At 41.3% G+C, this 26,243-nt stretch overlaps 1 protein-coding gene across 3 annotated transcripts in view; it reads right to left on the reverse strand.

Annotated features, from left to right (window-relative positions):
• LOC145353271 (cyclic AMP receptor-like protein A) overlaps nucleotides 1-26,243 on the reverse strand; it is a 206,829-nt gene that overhangs the window by 171,417 nt on the left and 9,169 nt on the right. The window contains exons 2-4 of one of the 3 annotated variants that reach the window (XM_080203862.1): nucleotides 15,272-15,418; nucleotides 7,641-7,693; nucleotides 4,448-4,502 (exon numbers count right to left, since the gene is read on the reverse strand). In XM_080203862.1, coding sequence (XP_080059988.1) covers nucleotides 4,448-4,502; nucleotides 7,641-7,693; nucleotides 15,272-15,376 — 213 coding nt within the window. In that variant the 5' untranslated portion in view covers nucleotides 15,377-15,418. Of the gene's footprint in view, nucleotides 1-4,447; nucleotides 4,503-7,640; nucleotides 7,694-15,271; nucleotides 15,454-25,835; nucleotides 25,951-26,243 lie in introns of those variants that run through there. The other 2 variants (XM_080203863.1, XM_080203861.1) reach the window with 2 other exon arrangements.

Genomic DNA, 26,243 nt, shown 5'->3' on the forward strand with positions numbered 1-26,243 from the left:
TGTCCCTTGTTTTTTTTAAGTTCAAGTGTTTTCCCCAGGATCATATTACTATAATCGACGCTTGTCATGTGGTCTTTGTAATTTTGTTTAATTGACTAATTTCTAAATAGTATCACAATTATTTTTTGGCTAATACAGTATTGCTCCTCAATGGACAGAAGAATATGGTCAATACTGTGGGCAGTCCCTTACTTAGTCTCTGGTGCGAAATGCTTGGTTTGTCCTATAGTGCACATCAGTCAGAAGGCTGGAAGTTTTGGTTCATAAAATGACTCATATTAACTACTAAAACTAATTTCTACTGTGAATACAGGTGCAAGAGGAAGTTTGACAGGAACTGTTCAGATTTGGAAACCATTTTGATTCTATATTCTCAGATATTTGTGCACTAAACATGACAATTTGTTGAATTAAAAAGTCTACTTTTTTCAAAAGTCAATCAGTCCAGTTGCAAATTCTGATTCAAACTAAGCTCTGGCCATGTAGGAAACATATAGAATTTATTCAACAAACTGGAGTGACTTGATCTCACAAAGTGAATGAGGAAATCCTGACCAAGTTATTAAGCAGTTTTGCTTTATGTCAACAAATTCTACATTCCAGAGTTGCAGCTGTAATGGAATTAAATTTTCACTGAAGTTTTTACAAGAACGCAAAACTCTTTAGTCTACCATAATCAAAAAGGAAGCTTTTGGAGGATTAGACAGGAATTTCCCCAAAATTTTCCTGAAACTATCCTTTGTTTCTGCCAGGAGTTTGCAGAATGTAGGAGTGAGTGGTGAAGGGATGCTGTTAGCAGTAGGTCACACCATAATATCCTGGGACTTACCACTGTCCAGAAACCAAGCTGGACTAGCCATATAAATACCAAGACTACAAGAGCTGGGCAAAGGCTAAGAATCCTGCAGCGACTGAATCATGTAACTCATCACCTGCATTCCCAAAGCCAGTCTATTATGTATAAGCACAAGTAAACAGTGTGATGGAATACTCCCAATTTGCCTGGATGACTACAGTTCCAATAACACTCAAGAAGCTCAACACCATCCAGGTCAAAGCAAACCACTTGATTGGCACCTGCTCCACATTCACTCTTTTCACCATCTGGCACAGTGACAGTAGAGTATACCATCAAAAGATGCACTGCAGAAATTCACCAAGGCTCCCTAGGCAGCACCTTCCAAACCCATGACCACTAACATCCAGAAGGACAAGGGTAGCAGACAGATAGGAACCTGAAAATCACCCGAGCCACTCATCATCCAGACTTAGAAATATATCACCATCCCTTCATTATCGCTGGGTCAAAATCCTGGAACTCCTTCCCTAATAGAACTCTGGGTGTACCTACATTGCAAGACTGCACTGCTTCCAGAAGGCAGCTCACCACTTTCTCAAGGGCAATTAGGAATAGGCAATAAATGCTAGCCTCACCAGTGACACCCACATACGGTAAAATGAATTGAAACTGAATGGCATCAGCTAAGTGGTCTCCTCTTGCCTTTATTTTTATATTTCATAAAAGAAAGTTAAAAATTAAATTATGCACTCTGTGATGGCTTGGGCTCACTAAATGTGCTATGAAGTGCATTAGGTGGCAGGACGCAGCTTGACAACCGCAATTCTTCAAAAGGCAATCTTCAAACTAAAGATGGACAATCAGGAGAGGTATCAATGGAAATTCTTCTCCACAAAGACAAAACATTTCAAAAAACATTACTGCAACCTTAACGAGAGTGCAGTACATAATGGCATCTTTCTCATCTCTATTGTTCTTCATTATTTCTTTCCATTTTATCCTGAAAACATGCAGCACTTGTTGGAGCCTAATATATCACATGCTGTGCTGAGCATCCTTTAGTTCCTCATTCAAGTGGTCATCATTCAGTGTCAGAATCCTGTTAAGAGTTTTGACAAACTACTTGGAAGCACAAATTTGATTGGATGGAACCTTGCTTGTTTTTGTGGCTCAACTCAGACTCAAGCAGCTGAACTTTTTTTTAGAAAATTAACAGTATTTTCAAGTTTCAAAATTAACATTGTAGTTACATTTTTGCACACACCAATATTTATTGCTTCAGCAAAGCTACTGTAACTCTGATAACCTAACAGCATCAAAAAGAGAACAAAATTTAGGTAAGGGACAATATCTTTCCATTGAAAGTCATATCTCATTCAATTCACCCAAGTATTAGATAATAAAACCTGTTGGACTTTAATCTGGTGTTGTGAGACTGTTTTAAATATATTCAATAAACTGGCCTTTACTGCCATCTGTGACAATGAATTCCATTGATTCACCACTCTCTGGCTAAAGAAATTCCTCCTCAACTGTTTTCAGAGTACCACTCCTTCATCAGGTGAATGTCACTTGATGAAAGAGCGGTGCTCTGAAAGTTCATGCTGCCAATTAAGCCTGTTGGACTTTAACCTGGTGTTGTGAGACTCTGTACTGTGCCTACCCCAGTCCAATGCCGGCAACTCCACATCATATTTAAAACAGAGATGGACTGGCTCTTGATTGGTAAGGGCATCAAAGGTTACAGAGAAAAGGCAGGAGATTGGGGTTGAGAAACATATCAGCCATGATTGAATGGTGGAGCAGACTCGATGGGCCAAATGGCCTAATTCTGCTCCTATATCTTATGGTCTAAGACAGTTTTAAACTTTTGTTACATGCAATCTTGAACAAGAGATGTTAAACTGTTCACTACTGCAGTTATTAAAAGAAACTTAAGGTAAACATAACATTACACAAATGGGAATACTCAGCAGGTCTGGCAACATCTGTGTCAAGGGAAACAGAGTAAACATTCTGAGGTCAACGACCTTTCATTGGAGAATTCATTGACCTGAAATGCTAGCTCTGTTTCTCTCTCCACAGATGCTACCAAATCTGCTGAGTGTTTCCAGTATTTTCTATTTTTATTTCAGATTTCCAGCATCCGCAGTGTTTTGCTACTGTGTTACACAAATAGGGTTTACATAGGATTCAGTCAGAGCACCCACATCTTCTATTTGAACAACCTATTATGTTGCATGTCTGTGGCATTCTGCATATGAAGCGTATACAAACTACAGTGAAAATGGATGCTACTTCAAACATTTGTCCCACAGTATCAAAATGTGTGCCTTTATTCTCTGTCAGCAAAATGGAACAGATAGCTAGTGAATTACCAAAATGCTTATTCTATTAATATGACTACGAGATGATATTTTTTCTCATCAGCAGACACGCAATCTTTCTCATTCAAGAGCATCCACAGAGTGAAATGATCACAGAGGAAAAAAGCCTGAAGTCATATCAGCACTTTGAAAATGGTTGTGTGAGCATACTTATCAATTACTGCACGGTGGCACAGCAGTCAGCACTGCTGCCTCGCAGCACCAGGGACCCAGGTTTGATTCCCGGATTGGGTCACTTTCTGTGCGGAGTCTGCACGTGCTTCCCATGTCTGCGTGAGTTTTCTTCAGGTGCTTTGGTTTCCTACCACAGTCAGTGGCGGATTAACCATTAGGCTGAGTACGCTTAAGCCTAGGGGCCCGGAAGTTAAGGGGACCCGAGAGCAAAAAAAAAATTGGTTTAACCCTTATGAATAAATTTTCATAACTATACCCTGTGGGTGAACTAATGTAACAAATACCTATAAATAGAGGAGCTTAACCCCCAGACTTGTACTGCATGCAAATAAATACAAAATAGATACAACAAAAAAATTTATTATCATGCTATAACATGTATACATACTGATTTTAGTGCATACTTAGGAATGTATTGAGCTCTGACAAGTGATCAACTGCATGAGGTGTATCCAAATACATACATTTGCTTTCGAATTTATCTGTCCTTAATGATCACTAACTGTGCAGGTGAGCATTCATTTTCTGCACTGAAGAGGATCAAAATCTATTTGCACTCAACAATGAGCGATGAGAAACTTCGTGATCTCGCACTCATGCACATTGAATCAGACATGCTTTGATCTATTGAATTACATGTTGTTATCAACACTTTTGTAAACCAAAAAACATGGAAGCTTTTTAAAGTACAAATGTAAAGAAAATGAAAAATAAATGAATGAAAGGGCTGTAATTGATTCATATAACTTCATGATATTATACATGTAGTACATTATACATTGTACAATGATATAAGTTATCTAATGTCACTTTATTCTATTCAACGAAGGGTGGGGCAGGGGGCCTTACTAAAGCTCAGCATAGGGGTCTGGGCGATAGTTAATCCACCACCGTCCACAGTCCAAAAGACACGCTGGTTAGGTGCATTGGCCGTGCTACATTCTTCCTCAGTGTACCCAAATAAGCGCCAGAGTGTGGCAACTAGGGGATTTTCACGGCAACTTCATTGCAGTGTTAATGTAAACTTATTTGTGATGCTAATAAATAAAACTAGACATATTTTTAAAATTTTGTAGCAATATCTTACCTGGGCTAAAGAGGTGTACTTTCGGAATAACCATATCACAAAGAGCATAAAGGAGCTACATGAAAACAATACAATTATTAGCATACATTCTCCAAAAGCATTACAAATAACACTGATCCAATGCTTCCCAAGGCTTCATTCACCAAGTGTGTGGTTGAGTGAAACAGGTGTATGTATTGTAAACATAGCAACACAGATAGGAGACTGCCTGACAAAACAGGAAACCAAAGACTCACCAAGGAAATGGGTACCCCTCAAACTAGAGAAAGATTGGAAATGGCTTATCTAGCAATCACTTTAGGGCTACTTTTATTTTTGGTATAGAAAAATCATTTGGACTTGAATTGGTAACTAAAATTGTATGGAGGTATGGCAAAATGTGTGTGAGAAAGCTTCACTAAGACATTATTAATCAGGGACACAGGCAGATAGCCACATTAATTTTCATTTCAACCCAAGTATGCAGTAATATATAGGGAGAAATAATATGGAGTGAGAGTGTCCACTCATCTGAAAGACACTGAACAGAGATCATAGGTTCAATTGCATAATTTCCTGAAGGTAGAAACACACAGATAATTCACAAACAATTCAACAGCATATACAAGGGTGAGGATGCAATGGTAAACTTGTACAAATCATTGCTTAGGCCACAATTAAGAATGTTGTTTTCAATTTTGGATTATATGCAATCAAATAAAGCTATAGGGTGTCCAAATTATACTTACCAGGAAGTTGATGATGGGGAAATACAGTTTGGAAGATGACAGACTATGACTATTTCTATCAGAGGTCAGATCTAGAGGAGATAAGGTTGATTGTTAAAAAAGGGTTATGACAGTGAATTGGAAGAGAGTGATTTCTCTGGTTGAGGAATCAGTGACTAAGAGTCACCAATTTAAAATGAACAAAGTGAGGTGAAAGGTTTGGAGAAGTCTCCTTACATAGTGTGCTATTGGAACATGTAATTTTTTTGGTTGAGGCCATTAACTATTTCAAGATAAAACTGGATAACTATTTAAAACAGAAGAAGATGGATATGGGGAAGCAAGCAGCACAAGGTTGGTATTGGATTGCTCTAATGAAGAGCCAACACAGACACAATAGATTGAATTACTTCCTTTTTTGTTGTATCCATCAGAATTCTATGAGAACATTATCATCAAGCCTAATAGCATCTACAACATTCATACATGAATGATTCCAAAAGGAACAGGAGATTTCCCTCTTCATATACAAAAATGGGGAGATTAACTGTATAAACACACAGGACTGGTCCTAATTGAAACCATAGCTTGGTTCCACCAGGGCCAGTCCTGACCTCATTACAGCTTGGTCTAAATATGGGCAACTGATCTCAAGAGGTGAGGCACAAGTAGCTGTCTCCGAGAAAAAGCATCATTTCATCCAATGAGGCATTAAGGAATCTGAGTAAACTTAAAGTTAATCAAAATCAGGAGGAAATCTCTCCACTGCTAAGATCATATCTAACATAAAAGAAGATGGTTGCGGTTGTTGGAGGTCAATCATCTCAGTCTCAGACATCAATGCAGGGGTTCCTCAGGGTAGTCTCCAAAGTCCAGCAATTATCAGTTTCATTAATGACATTGCCTCCATCACAAGTCACATGTATACAGATGACTGCAGTGTTAAGTGACATTCGCAACTCCCCAAACACTGGAGCACTTCATGCCCACTTGTAGTAAGACCTGAAGAACATTTAGGCTTGGGTTGATAAGTAGGTAGCAACATTTGTGCTATACAAGTGCCTGGCAATCTCCAACAAAAGTGGATCAAGAAAATTGGGTCTGCCATGACTCAGTTGGTAGTGCACTCTCTTCTGAATCTGCTAGTAGGAAAAACTAGAACCAGAGGGCATAACCTCAGGCCAAAGGGGCGATCCTTTAAAACAGAGATGAGGAGGAATTTCTTCAGCCAGAGAGTGGTGAATCTGTGGAACTCTTTGCCTCAGAAGGCTGTGGAAGCCAGGTCATTGAGAGTCTTTAAGATAGAGATAGATAGGTTCTTGATTAATAAGGGGATCAGGGATTATGGGAAAAGGCAAGAGAATGGGGAAGAAAAAAATATCAGCCATGATTGAATGGCAGGGCAGACAAATGGCCTATTTCTGTTCCTTTGTCTTATGGTCTTAAGAATCACAAGGCTCCAATTCAAGTCCCATTTCAGGGTTCAAGGTCAAATAACAGGGCCAACACTCCAATGGAGTACTGAGGGAGAATGAAATTGGTGGTCCATATTTCAGGTTGGGAGTTAAACCGAGGATCCATCTGCCTGCTGAGGTTGATATAAGATGATCTCATATCATTATTTTCATGTCCAACATCAGCAACAGGAGGTCATGGAAGGCTGATGAGCAGAGTGCACAGGCAGAGAGATTCCAAGGTGGCGACATTGGGAGTACGGCTGGAGACAAGGACTGAGTTGGGAGGCAGAGGACAAGCCTCTGGAGATGTTCATCAAGTTGCAGATGCTGCATATGCAGAAGGATGTGTGGAGAGATCCAGTGGAGATCCATGAAGGTCTGCAAACCATGACTTCCATCATGGAGGAGTCCACATGGAACAGAATTAAGTAATAATAGAAACAGGGGATAAAGTAAGTTTTAATATACTAAATTTTTGTGTTGGTTTAAGTGGACTCACCCTCAGATTATCAATCCATTAGCCAGCTCAACTTCCCAAACATTACCCTTTGTACCCACCCAGAGATCAAATTTTGCTCCTAAATATTTTTCGACCAGCCTTGGTTCAATGAAATTCACATGGGCATCCTTTATTTTCCAAGGCTCAATTTTGTGCAATAAGAAAGTTTTATTCTTTGATGTCATTGCTTTGACCCTAAGCACGAAATAAACAGCCTCCTCCATTGAGAGAGCAGTGAGTCTCAGAGAGGCAGCTTCAGGGACACCCTCAGGGGTTCCAAGGGTCGCACTTGCACCTGCAAACCAGCAGATCAGCTATGAACCCAGGAGAAAACAGAGGACTTTCTTGTTTGGACAGCAAAGCTACTAAATCGATAAATCGATAATCCATCAGAAAAGGTGTGTAAATATATGAACATATTTAAGGGAGGATTTTGTTTTTTACAAGCTTATATGGTCCAACAATTTTAATATAACTGAAGTATAGCACAAAGAGAGTATGGATAAAACACAACCAAAAAAAAAACTTACCACCCAAGTAGAGAGAAGGCAGCAGAAGCTCGCTTTACAGCAATGATAGTGACCTGTAGGTTATAGGATGTTTTAAAATTAGGTTCTCCTTTGTTTGCAGCCAGCATATTTCACCAAGGTAAAGATCAATTAGTAAAATAATATTTATTTTAATGTTCCTTTGTGTTTACTGTTTGTAAGTATCAATAGTAAATTCACATAGACATTTAATGTGTTAAAAAAAGTCTTAGTAGTGAAATTGGTCTACTGTGGAAAAGCTAACTAAGCAGGGAGTAAAATGTGTTGCCAATTCCTTATTTCACGCTACCACTGAAGACTAATTTTACTCCTTAATGTGTGTGTGTACTTCCTATCTACAAAACACTACTTCCTGTTGTACTTCTGTATCAATCCATTTCAAATTCCAAATTCGGCATTCAGATGCAGGCAGGCAAAAAGTGTTTGTCCTCAAACAAGTAAATTGAATATTAAAAGCATTCAAAGCCTCTGACCAGAAGCAGGATAAGAGAAAAGGGAAAGCGGTTAAGACCAATGGGCCTCTGGTCTCTTGCTATTTGCCCTTGTGATGATTTTGTGATAGAGCAAGGATGTGCAGAGCACGAGCAGAGCCAGGAACAATGGAAGATACAAGAAGTTATAATTGGAAGTTCAAGGTGCAAATAGTAGAGCTACTAAGGAAAATAAGGGAGCAACAGGAAGGGAATGACGTACTGGGAGGGTCACTATGAACCAAGAAAGAGCGAGGATTGAGCAAAAACAGGAATCATTTTAGAAGGGAACAGAAAGAGCTGATAACTTCTAGCCCAAATGCAGCACTTGCAAGGTTTTATTCCCTATCAACTCAAAGTAGATTGATCTGGGCTGAATTTGAACATAGGTCGCAGAGTTCCCGTTTAAAAACTAGCGTCTAACAAATTTTCCCTCTTCAGAACTGGAAGAAATTTTGGCCAAGTGACTAGCATTCACCACCAAGATATTTATAATCATAGAATGGTACGCTAAATAAGGAATCCATTCAGCCTGTCGAGTCTGCATTTGCTTTTCTGAAGACTGACTCAGTTTGTCTCACTCACCCATTCTCACTGAATGTCACTGCAATGTCTTCTGCCTCAAGTATTTATCCAATCCCTTTTTGAAGGTTACTATATTCAGGCAGTACATAACAATTCCTAACCACTTGCTGGGTAAAAATGTTTTCCTTATTTGACTCTTTAGTTAAACATTTAAATCTGTGTCCTCTGGTTTTGAACTTTCAACCATAGGAGTAATAAAGAGAAACCTTTTCCAATCTAAGTCCGTCATTATTTTTTACCTACCAAATCTCCTCTTGTAATTCTCTGCTATATGGAGAACAACCCCAGTTTCTCCAGTACACCCACGTACCTATAATCCCTAATCCCTGAAACCATTCCAATAAAATCTTACATACACTCTCCAAAGCCTTCATATTCTCTAAGGCTGTTTAAATTATAGGAGGTGCCTTAGATTTGCATAAAAAGTTTCGAGTGACATGTTGACTCTTGGCTCCAGACCAGAGCTCAAGTTTACAGAGGGTGGAAGATAGGCTGCTGGTCAGGAAACAATTGGAATATACAAGTTTTTTTTACTCACTCATGGGACTTGGACATCGCTGGCTGGGCTAGCATTTGTTGCCAATCCCCAATTGCTGAAATACATGCTGGTTAGGTGCATTGACCTAAACAGGCACCAGACTATGGCGACTAGGGGAATTTCACAGTAACTTCATTGCAGTGTTAATGTAAGCCTTATTTGTGACTAATAAATAAACTTTAAACTTTAACAGGAATGGATTAGAATTTTGGCAGCAGATAGGCTGGGCAAATGTGGAGTTGGGCCATGTTATTTTGACGTTCACCTGAATTTTTATAAAATGTTTGACAAGGTACACCACAATAAGAATCTTTACAAGATGGTATCTTGGGGAATTAGTTGGAAGCTACTGTGGTGATTTAAGAATTTGCTGCATGTATGTAGGCAGAAAATTTTCAGTAGCTTTGGATCTGCTTGGAGGCAGATTACCAGTAGCATCCCACAAGGATGAGTGTTGAGATCTAAACAATCTCAGATATAAGTATCCAGGAATGAAGTTGGCAAGTGATACAAAGATTTGAGCTACTGTTAGGACTGTCAAGGAGGCCAAATTATTGAAAGCATATTTCAATGTGTTAGGGAAATAATAATTAATATAGACAACTGCAGTATTATGTATGTTAAAGTTAAAATGTAATTATTTGTCACAAATAGGCTGACAATACTGCAATGAAGTTACTGTGAAAATCCCTTAGTCACCACATGTGGCACCCGTTTGGGTACACTGAGGGAGAATTTGGCATGGCCAATCCATCGAAGCAGCATGTCTTTCGGACTGTGGGAGGAAACCAGAGCACTCAAAGGAAACCCGTGCAGACAAAGGGAGAACGTGCAAACTCCACATAGACATTGACCCAAGCCAGGAATTAAACCCAGGTTCTTGGCACCGTGAGGCAGCAGTGCTAACCACTATGCTACCATGTGGAAAGGGTTAATGATGTACATCTTATATCTTACAGGGAAAAGACTGAAACTGGAACAGAAAGGTATTATAGTTCATAACTCTCCAAAAGTTAACCGCCAATGCCATCAAACTATATTTAAATAGTTTAGGAAGCTGGGCTAGATTCATAGGACTTTTCAATAAAATTCCCTCTATCTTGTTTGGACTACGTGGACACTTTTTAAACAGCATGACCCCTTTGTTTTTTTTTGTATGGTTGTGCACATGATAATTCAAAGGTGCTGAACTTGTGTGCAGGCTACATATGGACTGTTAGTTCAGGGCCACACAGATTACAGGGAACGTTGCTATTCAAGACAAGACAAAACATAATTTGTCCTTGTACAAGAGCAAAATACTGTGGATACTGGAATCTGAAACAAAAACAAAAAATGCTGGAAAATCTCAGCAGATCTGACCGCATCTCTGGCGAGAAAATAGAGTCAACGTTTCAAATCTAGGTGACCCTTCGTCAGAGCTCTGAAAAAGCTGGCTCCTCATTTCAGAAAAGCACAAAGGCAATTTGAATGGGGCCTATGAAAATGAAGGACCAGACCAAGTTCACATTGACAAACCATTTCAATTAGATACATTGGAAAGTACCGAGGGTCATTCTTAAAAATTGTGCAATGGCAGAAATAGGTAAAATAGCAGTTTTTTTTACCCAAAGAATAGCATACCTTTTGAAACAAATTGTCGCATATACATTGATATTGTATACCTCCTAAAGAGAGCTGGAGGGCTTACAATCAGGAGCAGCAATCACATTCTACAAGAGGCGAGTACCAATTCATATGCCATGGCCAATTAACCAACACTAGAGGGTTCACTAATTCAAACAGCAAATACAAAAAGAACATGAATTTTGGCCAATTGCCCACCAAAAGGCAGCACAGTGGCTAGCACTGCTGCTTCACAGCGCCACCAATCTGGATTCAATTCCAGCCTCGGCTGACTGTGTGGAGTTTGTAAGTTCTCCCCGTGTCTGGATGGGTTTCCTCCGGGTGCTCTGGTTTCCTCCCATAGTCCAAAGATGTGCAGGTTAGGGGGCATGGCCAAGTTAAAATTGTCCCAAGATGCGTGGTCAGATGGATTAGCCCTAGTGTGTGAGGTTATGGGGATAAGGACTGGGTAAAATACTCTGTCAGAGTCGGTGCAGACTTGATGCGCCAAATGGCCTCCGACTGCACTGTACGGATTCTATGAACTAAAATTAATGATACATTTAAAATTTTAATCTTGATTTCCAAGCACAACCTCTTATTAAGTATTCACTAATTAAGGAGGCCCCACACCAGAAAGGATCTTTAAACGTCAACAAGAACAGAGGATGCTGGAAAAACTCAGCAAGTCTGGTAGTAACTGTAAGAGAGAAAGCACAGTTAACATTTCCAGTCCTTCTGACTCTTCATCAGAACTAAAGAAAAAGAGAATATAAGTGTAGCTGTGAGAGATTGCAATAAAATCCAGCAACTTTAAGAACAAAAGACAGATGCCACCTGGTTTGGGAGACAGTGGGGAGTGTTTGCAATGAGGCAATACATGCATGGGTTATTTTAAAAAGGGGGTTTATGATGGAGGAGAAAAATCACAATCTAAAGCTGTCAAGCTCAATGTTGAGTCCTGAGGGCTGCAACATGCCAAAACTAGAATATGCTGATCCTTCAGCTTGTGCTAGGCTTCACTGGGGCATTGCACCAGGCCAAGAACAGACATGAGAACATGAGAGCAAGGGTGCAGGTTAAAACGGCAAACAACAGGAAGGTTAGGGTCATATTTGTGAACTGAGCAAAGGCATTCCACAAAGCGGTCATCCAGTCTGCATTTAGTTTCTCCAATGTAGAGAAGACCTCATCGGGAGCAGTGAACAAAATGGACCAAATTGAGGTAAGTGTAAGTGAAACACTGCTTAACTTGAAAGAAGTGTTTGGGACCTTGAGGGAGGGGGTAACGGGGCAAGTATTGCACCTTCTGTGATTGCAAGATGAAGTGCCATGGGAAGGGGATGGAGAGTTGGGTGTGATGGGGGAGTGGATCAGGGTGTCACGAAGGAAATGATCCCTGCGGAATCCTGACAGAGGGGATGAGCAGAAGATGTGTTTCATGGTAGCATCGTGCTGGAGTTGGCAGAAACGGCGGATGATGATCCTTTGAATGCAGAAGCTGGTAGGGTGAAAAGTAAGGACAAGGGGGACCCTAGCATGGTTCTGGGAGGGAGGGGAAGAGCGAAAGCAGACATGGGAAATGAGTCAAAGCCGATGGAGTGCCCTGTTACCACAGATGGGCAGAAATCATGGTTTAGGAAAACAAACAGACGTCAGAAGCACCATTTTTAAAGGTAACATCAGAACAGAACAGGTGCAACGGAAATGGAGAAACTGGGAGAATGGAATGGAACGTTTACGGTGAGCAGCAATCCCCCTCCCCCTTCTTGTCCTCACTTTGCACCCCATAGGAGGTGAGATTTAATACATGTGAATGAATGGAATTGGGCAGGGCATATGGGTAGTTAAATGTGCAAAGTTTTAGATTACACTGGGAAGCTGACTTTCAGGTTTTACTGAGATGGGACAGATACAGACAGCCAACCTGCTCCCAGGAGGTGGGCTGACATTTTAAACATGTTAATGAGACTCAAAGTCCCAGATTTAACCTGCCTTGTAGGTTACATGTGGCCAGCCTCAGTTTTGGGAAACAAAACAACTGCAGTGAGGTGAGGACAGCCTCTGTGAGGGAGAAAGTAACTGCCTAGACAGCAATGTTGGTGGGCCAGCAGTAGTAGAAGTACTTCCTCCACATTCCACCATCAGACCTCCTTCTCACCAATCCACCCTCCAATTCTCCTGCCCCCCGCATCCAGCCAAACAAGCACTGTCCACCCCCAGACTGGGGCCCCTCTTGAAGTCAGGCATCAATGGCAATCAAAGCCAACTCGTGAAAATAATACACCCCGCTTGCCACTGAACCAAACTAGCTCAGAGAGACTGTCAGGATGCTCCCTGAAAACTGGAAGCCCCACCTATCAATCAACCCTAATTCTGAGCAGAAAACCTGTCAGGGCCAAAAGTCACACACCATGGACTTAAAAACTCAACAGTGTACAGAGAAACCTATACTCCAGAATTCCTTTGTGCTGCTGGAATCCTTCCACCCACCCACCACCATTTCCAGCATGCTAGTAAGTGTAATTTCCCAGCATTATCAAGGAATTTGGAAAGGAAAGAAATTGAAGATGAAACAGTAGTCTGAGTGGTCAAAGGTGGGTTTGTTGAGTGAGCGCGGACGGTGGTTTTGAAAGGGAGGGCAACAGCACCTGAGGAAAAGGAACCACTTATAATGCTCACTAATATGGGGACTAGGATGTGAAGTTGGTACTCAACAGTGTCATGGACAAGGCAGCATGGACAGGAATTGGAGGAATGTGCAGGTTAGCAAACGTTGGTCCTTGTGTGAGGGTGTAGAAAATTAGCAATGTCAAATTATACTGAGATGATAATTCAATTGTATGCTAATTTTTTCAATGTCTGATTAACACAGTCTGAAATGATAAGTTCTTTCCTTTTCACTGAATCTGTTATTCATCATCTCTCTAAACCAGTCGGGAGTGATCTAGTCATCTATGTCAGCAGAAATTAATTTTGAATTATCCTGCTGGAAGTACAAACTCAAATGCAAAGCTATCTGCATTATTCCATCAGTCTTCCAGATGAATCTATGTGGTTTATTTCAATAAAGGGATCTTTAATTAATTGACATCGACTGACAATAATAGTATCAATTCTCAGCACGTGGCCTTTCATTATACAATTTTCTCACCTTAAATTTCCTTTCTTGAAAGCCTGGCCACTTTACAGTTTCACAGCAGTGGTGATTCGTCAGGACATCATCCAAATATTTAATGTTTGAGTGCTAGGTTAGTATTGTGACAGATGCCATCAAAAGACTTCCTGTAAATCACCTGCTCCATACATGCACACTGGTAAAAAGGCTCACCCCATGACAAGGCACAGCTAATTTCACATTCATAAACAAGATATTTCAGCAAATCATGATCCCATCATCAACTCATCTGAAATCACATAATTGTGCAACTTCAAACCACCACGTTCACTTTCGTTGATCTATGGTTTCCAGAAACCAGTAGCTCACCATTACATCCCTGAATGGCTATTCCTTCATCTCATCATACTGAGAGTTCTTGCAGGATGCCTGACCAACAGAGGCACCATAGCTAGGCCCGATCCTGGTCTTACTGAACATGCTCCACCAATAACATGCTTTATGCCAATATTATTGCAAAATAAGCTGGAGTGCTGACCCATTTCTTCCCCTTGCTTCTGAAGCAAGACTCCCAAATAGTATTAGCTAACACTGTAGAGAGATTTTGATTGAACTCAGGACTTCACGGCTCAAAACTGCAACAGGCGCCAGTGGCACTTTACAGAGGATTTATATGATGTAAGTGAAAAGTATTTCTTAGTAATACTAAGTGGGGTCCTCAGCACATACAGATCAACCCCATCAGATCAGTATTCTAAGGATGCTGACAAATTTTATGTGACAAATAAAAAGGGGTACAGCATTTTTTAAAAATTGAAAACCACCAAAGCAAGGACTTTACTCATTAACTCTGATAGAGAAAAACATTAGAACATCAAAAATACACTCAGTCACTCACAATAAGGTACTTTTTGATGCATTTTGTAATTCCACTGCTAAAGAAGAGACTAAATTCACCGCAGTGCTGCAAATGAGACCCCAGAATTAGCATTTGGAAGATTTGTTGATCAGAGGAAAATTGAACGGGTGCCCCCTTCCCCTCATCATACAGAGGTCGCACAAAAACGTACAAGTTAAATAAAATGACTATGTCGTTTTTAAACAGCGCACAACGGAGTAAATAATTACACTTAGGGGCCAAAGGAACCTCTATCAAAAGCCACATTACTCGAAGCAGGGTCTAAAGCGAAGTGTGCATTTATTTGATCATCTTTATTTTGGAGTTGGCTGGCCCTGCAGGCCTCTGTCTCTCTCTCTCCTGCAGACTCGGGTGTTTGTGGGTCTGATCCATACTCACACATTTATAATCCTCCGAGTCGGAACTGAACAGAGTGCTGCGCGAATTCGGCACTGCGGTGAGGTTGTCGGCTGTGCTGCTGATCCGCAAAGGCCCATTCTCCATGGTAACCAGGCTGGTTTTAAACAACTGCTGTTGCTGCCACTTCTGCAAACAATAGTGAGAGAGAGGGACAGCGGCACCGGAACACAGCACAGGCAACCTTCCACTGTGGGAGCAGCAGGCTCTCGCTCTAAACTGCTGCACTTCTCTCTCTGAGTTAAACAGAGCTGCAACAATTTCACCTTTCAAAAAAAAATCTAAACATTATCAATAATCCTTTGCATAGTGTAAAGTAGTGTGCAACAGTGTACACTATCAGGAAATATTACTCTCAGACAGGCAACATGTGCTGTGCTAGCCTGCCTCAGAAAAGTTCAAACTTCCAGAAATAAAAGGAACATCATTTTGAAATGTATAACCAAGTGATTTAACTGAGACAATTCAGAATAGTTAGCCAAAATGTAAACGTTTATTCTTCCACTGTTTTGTTTTAAACCTATGTGTTGTAAGAGTAAGAAACTGCATTGCCCATTTGTTGGATTTTATTTATCTATCTATTTATCTAATTATATCATATTCTTGCTTCTACACTATGGACCAAAGAATCAAATGTTTTCAAAATAAATAAGGAAGTTATTTCCAACTGGGTTGTCTGACCTTGATCACCAGGCCTCTCCCCACAAGCTGGGGATTTACAGGCAACAGATGACAAGATGCCAATCATCTTCTAATTGACTTTGTCTTAAAGTGACAGACCAGAATAAATAATGCTCCAGCACAGTGGATAAACATCATAGTCACGTTGCAGACCCTACAATACCACAGGTCCGCTCATCTTTATCCAACTCCACAGCTACACAGACCATTTGCTGAACTTGTACCATCCCACAATTAGAATGGCTGGGTTTGTTCTTGAGATGGCATGACAACTCAAAGACAGGCTGAGTGAGGAAAAAGATTCTTACCCTGAAAACACATTGTCCTCACTCCATGTGCTATAAAGAGACAGAATCTGTCATGACTTTGATTGGTTGCATCAACTAAATTGGTCTTACGATGAGTAAATTATATACAAATAATAACAAACTATTTACTAACTTCCACCTTCCATCCTCCCTTTGCTAATAAATCAGTACTTCTCCATGTTGTGCCTTTAAATCATCTATGGTATGAAGGGTCAACTTGGACAGGACTACATGCATCTAAACAGCAGGAGCAGTGTACGGTAGACAAAGATAAACAATCCTTCAACCAACAGATCACATCAAAGTTCTGCAGTTCTGCTGCATCCAGTCATGAATAGTGGTGGACAATTTAAAAACTAACAGGAGCAGGAGGCTCACAAAGGACACCATCCTCATTAATGGCAGAATCCAGTCCATGAATCCAAAAAATTAGCAGAAATGTCTACAACCATCTTCAGCAATTGTAGATGACTCATCTTGGCTTCCTCATGAGGTCTCAGCATCAAAAATCCAGCCTCCAGTCAATTCAATACTGTTAGCATAATCAATTGACTCACCTGATGAAGGAGCAGTACTCTGAAAGCTCGTGATTCCAAATAAACCTTTAACCTGATGTTAAGAGACTTCTTACTGTGCCTACCCCAGCCCAACGACAGCATGTCCACATCATTGCATTATATCAAGAAACAGTTGAATCTGCTGGATATAGCAAAGGTTCTGGGCCCCAACAAAATCCTGACTGTAAAAGCGAAGACATGGTCCAGTGCTATTGAAGACTCTAGTCAAGCTATTCCAGTGCAGGTACAATGCTAGCATCTATCCAACCATTTGGATGGTTTCCCAGGTATGTCTATAAAAAGCAGGACAAATCCAATCTTGCCAATTAATGCCTATCAGTCCACACTCAATTATCAGCAAAAGTGATTTTGATTTGATTTATTATTGTGAAATGTATTGGTATATAGTGAAAAGTATTGTTTCTTGCAAGCTATACAGACAAACCTCACCATACATTGGGGAGAAGAAAAGGAGAGAGTGCAGAATGTAGTGTAACAGTCATAACTAGGGTGTTAGAGAAAAATCAAAGTAATATAAGGTAGGTCCGTTGAAATGTCTGATGGTAGCAGGAAAGAAGCTGTTCTTGAGTTGATTGGTTTGCAACCTCAGACTTTTGTATCTTTTTCTGAAGGAAGAAGGTGGAAGAGAATATGTCTGGGTGCACAGGGTCCTTGATTATGCTGGCTGCTTTTCCAAGGCAACGGGAAGTGCAGAAGGAATCAATGGAAGGAGGGCTGGTTTGCGCCATGGACTGGGCTATGTTCACAACTCTTTGTAGTTTCCTGTGGTCTTGGTCAGAGCAAAGCGCATACCAAGCTGTGATACATCTGGCAAGGATGCTTTCCATGTGCATCTTAAAAATTGGTGAGAGTTGTAGCAGATATGCTGAATTTCCTTTATTGACAATATTATCATTCAGCAATTATTCACCAATCACGTGCTCATGGATGCTCAGCTTGGGTTCTGCCAAGACCACTCAGTTCCAAACCTTATTATAACTTAGGTGCGAACATGGACAAAAGGACTGCCTTCCAGAGTTCAGGTGAGAGTGACTGCACTTGACATTAAGGAGCTATTGAAGCTAGTAAAATTTAAACAATGGGAATTGGGGTAAACTTTCCACTGACAGTGATCATACCTAGAACAAAGTAATATGGTTTCAATTGTTGGAGGCCAAACTTATAAGCCCCAGCAGATTGAGGCAGAAGTTCGTCAGGACAGTATTCAAGGCCCAATCACATTCAGCAGCTTAAAAATACCTTCCTTCCATCATAAGGTCAGAAGTTGGGATGTTTGCTGATGATTGGACAGTGTTCAATTCCATTTGTATCTTCTTGGATACTGACACCATTATTCCCACATGCAGCAAAACCTGAACAACACTCAGGCTTGAGTTAGTAAGTGGCAAGAAAGTGGTAGTTACCATTAACCAGAAGCTTAATTGGACTGGGCATATAAATATTGTGGCTACAACAGTAGGCAAGAGGCTCGGAATCCAACAACGAGGACCACATTTCTTAACTCCCCAAATGCTGTCCACCATCTAAAATGCACAAGTTAGGAATGTGATGGATTGCTCCCCTCTTGCCTAGATTAGTGCAGCTTCAACAACACTGAAGAAACTCATACATAGTGGTATTGTCACTGGATTAGTGATCCAGATACCCAGAGCAATACTCTGGCAACCTGGGTTCAAATTCCACCAGGGTAGATAGTGAAATTTAAGTTCAGTAAAAATCTGGAATTAAAAAGTTTAATGATGACCATGAAACCAGTATTGATTGTTAAAAAAAAAAATCTGGTTCACTAATATCCTTTGGGGAAGTTACCTAGTCTGGCCTATATGTGACTCCAGATCAACAGTAATGTGGTTGAGTCTTAACCGCCCTCTGAAATGGTATAGCAAGTCACACAACTGAAGGACAATTAAGGATGGATAATAAGGGCTTGCTCAGCCAGTAACACCCACATTCCATGAACGAATGAAAAAACATCCAGAATAATACAGCTGATTTGAAAGACCTTTAAATATTCATACCTTTAAATATTCATTTCTTCCACTACAATGGCAGTAGGATATGCCATTTACAAGAAACACTACAGCAAAATGCCAAGGTTTCTTCAATAGCACTTCCAAACCCATAGTTTTACCACCTAGAAAAACAAGGCTCACAGGTATCACCAAATGCAACTTCTCCACCAACTCACAAAACGTCCTGACTTTAAACTATTGCACTATTCCTTCATATTCCTAGATCAAAATTCTGAATAGCACTGCGGGTGTACCTATACCACATGGACTACAGCAATTCAAGTCAACAGATCACCACCACCTTCAAGGGCAACTGGGGGTGGGCAATAAATACTGGCCTAAATTTCATATCCCATGATTAAATAAAAATAAATTTTCACCACACAATTGCTGTGCAATGACCAACTTCTACAACAAAAAGTCTAACTACCTCTTCTTCATGTTCAACAGCATTAGCATCAAATTCCTCGCTATCGTTATCCTGGGATCATCATTGACCAGAAACTTCATTGGACAAGCCATGTTAATGTAAGAGCAGGTCAGAGGCTTGGTATTCTGCAACAAGTGACTCATGTAAGAGAAGACTTGGGTGGAACATTAACATTTGGGCTGAATGGCCTAATTTAGTGCTATGCAAGTTTACTTGTTCTACGTGAAGTATTTTTGATATCATGAACATAGCAGAAACATGTGCAGAAACATGAATAAGACTATCATATTGAAAAAAGGTAACAAAATCAGGGAGGTTCCTTTCCTCTGAGGTAATAGGAATCAGTCCAAGAAATCCTATTGGCTACGACTAAGATTTTGTCTGGCTAACAGGTGTCTCACCCACCAGCTGGAGGACTGCCGGGGAACTTCTATTAACTCCATAAGAGAGGCCATGGCCAACATTGGGCCTTCCCTACGATTGAGGTCCCCAGAGGTGGAAGTACCATTACTGAGAACTGCCAAACAATCATAAGTTGTCAAATCAGCATGCCACCAGCATATGTGGGAACAGTGGCTGCTGAGGGCAATGCACTCACTGGAGGCCCAAGATCGTTATGGGACCCCAGGCCACAGGCATGTGAAGGTTGGATGGGGAACACAACGTCAGGATTGTGAGAGGGGTGGACTCGGGGAAGGGGTGGTTGGCTTTCAGCATGCACCACTGTTCCCCTCCAGCCCAGTGACAGTTGATCCCTCACTCCTGGAACCACTAGCAAACCCAACAGAGGTTTACACAAGCTTGGGAAAACTGTGCAGCCTCCAATTAAACTTTGAGCCATCATAAATTGCAAAGGGCTCAGGGGTAATGAGTACCAATTGGCTCATTAATGAGCCTAACTGACATCAGAACTCCACCAGCTAGTAAGTTGGATGCTAGAAAAGGTTATTAATCCTAATAACCTTTTCTAGCATCCAACTTAATTAGGTGCGGTTTTGCTATTGCTGATGTGAGGTCTCTCCCATAATTAAGTGGTCCCAGATACCATGTCTCCCACTGCACAAGCTGGATTAAATCCTGCCCTATGTATGTGTCAACTGCTAAACCTTTTTATGATGTGATCTCTGCCCCCAACCAGAAACATCTGGTTTCCTTTTGAAGGTATGCCGAAAGTCGGCTCACATTCCAGAAACAGGTAATGCATTCCAGAAGTTCACCACTCTCTAAACGTCCTAAATGCACATTTGAAAGAGAGAAAACATTGAAGAGCATAATGGAAGGGTGATCAGAAGAAACATCATATATTCTCCTAAAATGAGCTGACAATATTTTGCATCCAAAAATAATGACATTCTACAACTGGTGAATTGTAACAACAGCAGAATGCAGCATGCTAAATGCTGTACAGTACAGATTCACGGGTAATCAATTGGAAGTTTCATTTTCACTGATTTCAATGTAAATGGTAATCAAGTAAAACTCCGGCCTGCTTTTACCCATAGTGTCTGAGAGATGTGCTCGGGAAACATTATTAGAAAACTAGTGGAGCTAGTACTAAAACTTTTACAGCTACATTTTAGTTGGTAATTCTTACAAATAGTTAATTTAAAGTCATCAACCCAATTGAGCAGATTCTGCATGCAGCAAATAAAGCACTGGAGATATTTTTGCTTTGATAAATGAACAATAAGGCTCTCCAGAATTTACACAAAGAGTGGTTTTGTAAGCTCCTCTAAGTGCTCATTGCTGTCAGGGCCAAGCTAAGCGTGCTCCTAGAAACTGTGGAGTTAGGGAAGTAACTAAGGAATAAAATAATCTGCTGAGTAAAGCAGAAATGACACATTGTTTGCATGGGAAATGCCACAACTAGGTTAGGTTAACTTCATTAAAAGGTGGAACATTTTAAGATAGCTTCTTTTAAATTATTTGGTTTAATTGATTGCTGCAGGTAACTAAATAAGCTCTGAAGCATAATGAAATGGAAACTATGCAGTATTCGTTTGTTGCAAGCACAATGTGTCAAATAAACTACAATTTACATTATTGTTTGGACAGTCATTGTTCAGTTTTCATGTTTTTATTTTACATTTATTATAGATTTCTGAGTTTATTTATCACTGTTTGACTCCATAGCACAAATTTATGTTTTTTATATTATTTATAATAATTAAAATCAGTTACCCATCTTAAAGTTTATTTATTAGTGTCACAAGTAGGCTTACATTAACACTGCAACGAAGCAACTGTGAAAATCCCCTAGTAGCCACACTCTGGCTCCAGTTCAGGTACACTGTGGAAGAATTTAGCATAGCCAAAGCACCTAACCAGCACGTCTTTCAGATTGTGGGAGAAAACCCGAGTACTCGGACATAGGGAAGACATGCAAACTGCACACAGTGACCCACCCCAGGAATTGAACCTGGGTCCTTGGCACTGTGAGGCAGCAGTGCTAGGCACTGTGAGGCAGCAGTGCTAACCACTGTGCCACCATGCTGCCTTGTTTGCATTTCACTTTATCCTTAACTCCATAGCAATTATCAGATTCACGGTTTCACTCTCCTATTGTCTCAGTACATAATTACTTAGTCTATCAAAGACGAAGTTCATATACGGAAATATGAGTAAAACCACATCAAAAGCATCAAGTCAACCATTGCCCAAAATGTTTCTATTGTACTGTATGTTACTACCCATTTCCTCCTACCAATATTGTTTTAGTCAAGAGGGCGAGGTAATCAAGTTCTAGGTGGAATAGGTATGAACATACTATCCACTTTGATCCTTCCAGCCCAGAAACTGGCCGTGACCTCAGTCCTGGCTGCTTTAATGGTGAGCACCTTCTCTTCTACCGGGGTGAGAATATGTAGCTATGCTTGTCTCCTACCAGTTAAATTCTGCTGCTTGTGTTGTTTTGTGTCTCCTATCCAGAAAGTGAGACAGAAGCATATCAAGTGTGTGGTGCAATGTGCTTGAGCAATGTGGCTGCTGTGGTTAAATAGCTGGGACAAATTGAACAGTGTGAGGCTTGTGATTCAGATGTAGGGATACCTAGGGCAGCGTGATGGCACTGTAGTTAGTACTGCTGCCTCACAGCACCAGGAGCCCAGGTTTGATTCCTGTCTGAATGTATGAGGAGTGTACATATTACAGAGAAGGAGGTGCTGGAAGTCTTAAAGCACTTCAAGGTAGATAAGTCCCCGGGACCTGATGAAATGTATCCCAGGAAATTGTGGGCGGCTAGGGAGGAAATTGCGGGTTCCCTAGCAGAGATATTTGAATCATCGATAGTCACATGTGAGGTGCCTGAAGACTGGAGGGTGACAAATGTTGTGCCTTTGTTTAAAAAGGGCTGCAGGGGAAAGCTTGGGAACTACAGGCTGGTGAGCCTCACATCTCTAGTGGGTAAGCTGTTGGAAGATATTTTGAGAGACAGGATCTACAGGCATTTAGAGACACCAGTACTGATTAGGGACAGTCAACATGGCTTTGGGAATGGAAAGTCATGTCTCACAAATTTGATTGAGTTTTTTGAAGGGGTAACCAAGAAAGTAGGTGAGGGCAGTCAGCTGATGTTGTCTACATGGACGTAGCAAGGTCTTTGACAAGGTACTGCACGGTAAGTTGCTGCATAAGGTTAAATCTCACGGATGCAGGGTAAGGTAGCTAAATGGGCACAAAATTGGCTTGATGACAGAAGCCAGTGGGTGGTTGTAAAGGGTTGTTTTTCAAACTGGGGACTGTGACCAGCAGTATGCTTCAGTGATCAATGCTGGGTCCATTGTTATTTGTCATTGTCAATGATTTGGATGAGAATACAGGAGGCATGGTTGTTAAGAACATAAGAACATAAGAAATAGGAGCAGGAGTAGGCCATCTGGCCCTTCGAGCCTGCCCCACCATTCAATAAGATCATGGCTGATCTGTCGTGGCTCAGTTCCACATTCCCGCCCTCTCCCCATAAACCTTAATCCCCTCTCTTATCAAAAACCCATCAACCCGCGTCTTAAAAATATTTAGCGAGGCAGCCTCCACCACTTCAACGGGCAGAGAATTCCAGAGATTCACCACCCTTTGAGTGAAGAAGTTCTTCCTCAACTCCGTTCTAAACCGCCCCCCCTTTATCTTGAGGCTGTGCCCCCTAGTCCTACTGTCCTTTCTGAGCGGGAAGAGTCTCTCCACCTCTATCCTATCCATCCCATTCATCATCTTATACGTCTCAATGAGATCTCCCCTCATTCTTCTAAACTCTAACAAGTACAAGCCTAGTTTATTCAGCCTCTCCTCATAGCTCAACCCCCTCAACTCCGGCATCAGCCTAGTAAACCTCCTCTGCACTCCCTCCAATGCCAAAATATCCTTGCGTAAGTACGGCGCCCAAAACTGCACACAGTACTCCAGCTGCGGCCTCACCAATGCTCTATATAGCCGCAGCAAGACCTCCCTACTTTTATATTCAATCTCCCTCGCTATGAAGGCCAGCATCCCATTCGCCTTCCTGACCACCTGCTGCACCTGCAAGCTGGGTTTTTGCGACTCATGCACAAGGACCCCGAGGTCCCTCTGCACCGTCGCCTGCTGCAGTTTTTCTCCACGTTTGCAGATGACACCAAGATTGGTGGCATAGTGGACAGTGAAAAAGGTTATCTTGGATTGCAACAGGATCTTGATCAATTGGGCCAATGGGCTGATGAATGGCAGATGGAGGTTAATTTAAATAAATGCAAACTGATGCAGTTTGGTAGATTGAATCAGCACAGGACTTACTCAATTAATGGTAGGGTGTTGGGGAGAGTTTCAGAACAAAAAGAGCTGGGGGTACAAGTTTCCTACTTTCCTTGAAAGTAGAGTCACAAGTGGACAGAGTGGTGAAGAAGGCTTTCAGCATTCTTGGTTTCATTGGTCAGAATAGTGAATACAGGAGTTGGGACGTCCTGTTGAAGTTGTACAAGACATCGGTAAGGCCACACTTGGAATACTGTGTACAGTTCTGGTAAACCTATTATCAGATATTATTAAACTAGAAAGAATGCAGAAGAGATTTACTAGGATGCTATCAGGACTTGATGGTTTGAGTTATAAGGAGAGGCTGGATAATTTTTTTTCTCTGGAGCATAGAAGACTGAGGAGTGATCTTATAGAGATGTATAAAATAATGAGGGGCGTAGATCAGCTGGATAGTCAATATCTTTTCCCAAAGGTAAAGGGATCTAAACTAGAGGGTATAGGCTTAAGACGAGAGGGGAAAGATGCAAAAGAGTGCAGAGTGGCAATTTTTTCACATAGAGGGTCATGACTATCTGGAACAAGCTGCCAGAGGTAGTAGTAGAGGCAGGTACAATTTTGTCTTTTAAAAAGCGTGTAGACAGTTACATGGGCGAGACGGGTACAGAGGGATATGGGCCAAATATGGGCAATTGGGATTAGCTTAGGGGTTTAAAAAAAGGGCAGCATGGACAAGTTGGACTGAAGGGCTTGATTCCATGCTGTAAACATCTATGACTCTATGACTTGGGTGACTGTCTGTGTGGAGTTTGCATGTTCTTCCTGTGTCTGTGTGGGTTTCCTCCGGGTGCTCCAGTTTCCTGCCACAGTACAAAGATGAACAGGTTGGATTGATTGGCTATGTTAAATTGCTTCTTAGAGTCAGGGAGTTAGCAGGGTAAATAAGTGAGGTTATGGGGATAGGGCCTGGGAGGGATTGTGATCGTTGCAGACTCGATGGGTCAAACTTTCTGTACTGTAGGGATTCTATGATTCTAATGATATGGCACTTGATGATGCATTCATTGACCCTGACTACTTGTGTGATATCAGTGAACTTCTTGCACTGCACCCTGGTTCTCAGAGCTGCACTGGTGAATTGTTCTTGATTGCTGTCTGTTCCCACTACCTTCACAGTTTCTGCCTGCATGGCCTCCTGGTGCCCTGTGTATAAATCCCTGTCCAGGCCATCCAATGTTGTGTCAGAGAACCATGGAGCACACTGCATGGTCTGCTGAGCCGTACATTCAGTGTTCTTTCTGCTTGACCACTTTTCTCCAGTCAAAATGCATTTCCCCTTTAAGAGGTGCCAGCTGACTTTAGTACTACAGGCTTTAAGTGGTGCTAGCCACTCATGAACTTGCACCCCGTGCCTATGTGTGCAGCCACTCAGTGTACACTCAGTACTGACTGCACACTACAATCATGGTAATGAGTAGGCAGCACAGAGTTCGAGTGCTGTCTGCATTAAAAAGAACGGGCACAGGTTAACTGTGCATCACAATCCAAGCATTCATTTTCAGATCTCAGCTAATTTTGCAGCCTTGATATCCAGCTTGTGCTAAGTCAGCTGGTCTCAGTTAAGACTGAAATTGGATTCCTTCAGTCGCTCTCAGCATGCCTGAGTCAGGTACAGGAAGGTCAGCCAGATTTCTCATTCCTTACTGGCAGCCACTGACCACTTTTGGAAGTGCACATATGGGATGAGGCCAGGGTGGAGTTCAGCAGTGATCCCCCCTACATCTGAGCTCATTAACAGTCATTGTAAATACTCACATGTAGAATGGACTGGTTGGTCACTGTACTGGAGCATTGCCGGCACGTAAAGAACCACAGGCTAATACAGCATCATTACTTTAGGAGAAGTGAATATTGGTAGAAGAAAGATTTAGAATACAGATAGTAAATACTGGGCACAATAAATTACTTTTCTAAGCAGAGATGGATCTATAGCGTGTAGCAGTAACATTCCTTGACTCAACTGTCAGATCAATTGCACCGAAACCCCCCTATCCTGCCTCGTCGCCCACTCTTTACAACCCCACTGGCGCAATCTGTCACTGCAGAATGTCTTTAATTGCTTCTTAGTGGGATTGATTGGATGAAGTGCTTTAAAGTAAACAAATTGATTTTACAGCAACCATTGTGGAGAAATTACTGGTGTGCATCAACCCAGTATCCTCC

This window comes from Carcharhinus amblyrhynchos, chromosome 15 (assembly GCF_965287045.1).
Source record: "Carcharhinus amblyrhynchos chromosome 15, sCarAmb.v2.hapA, whole genome shotgun sequence".
NCBI lineage: Eukaryota > Metazoa > Chordata > Chondrichthyes > Carcharhiniformes > Carcharhinidae > Carcharhinus > Carcharhinus amblyrhynchos.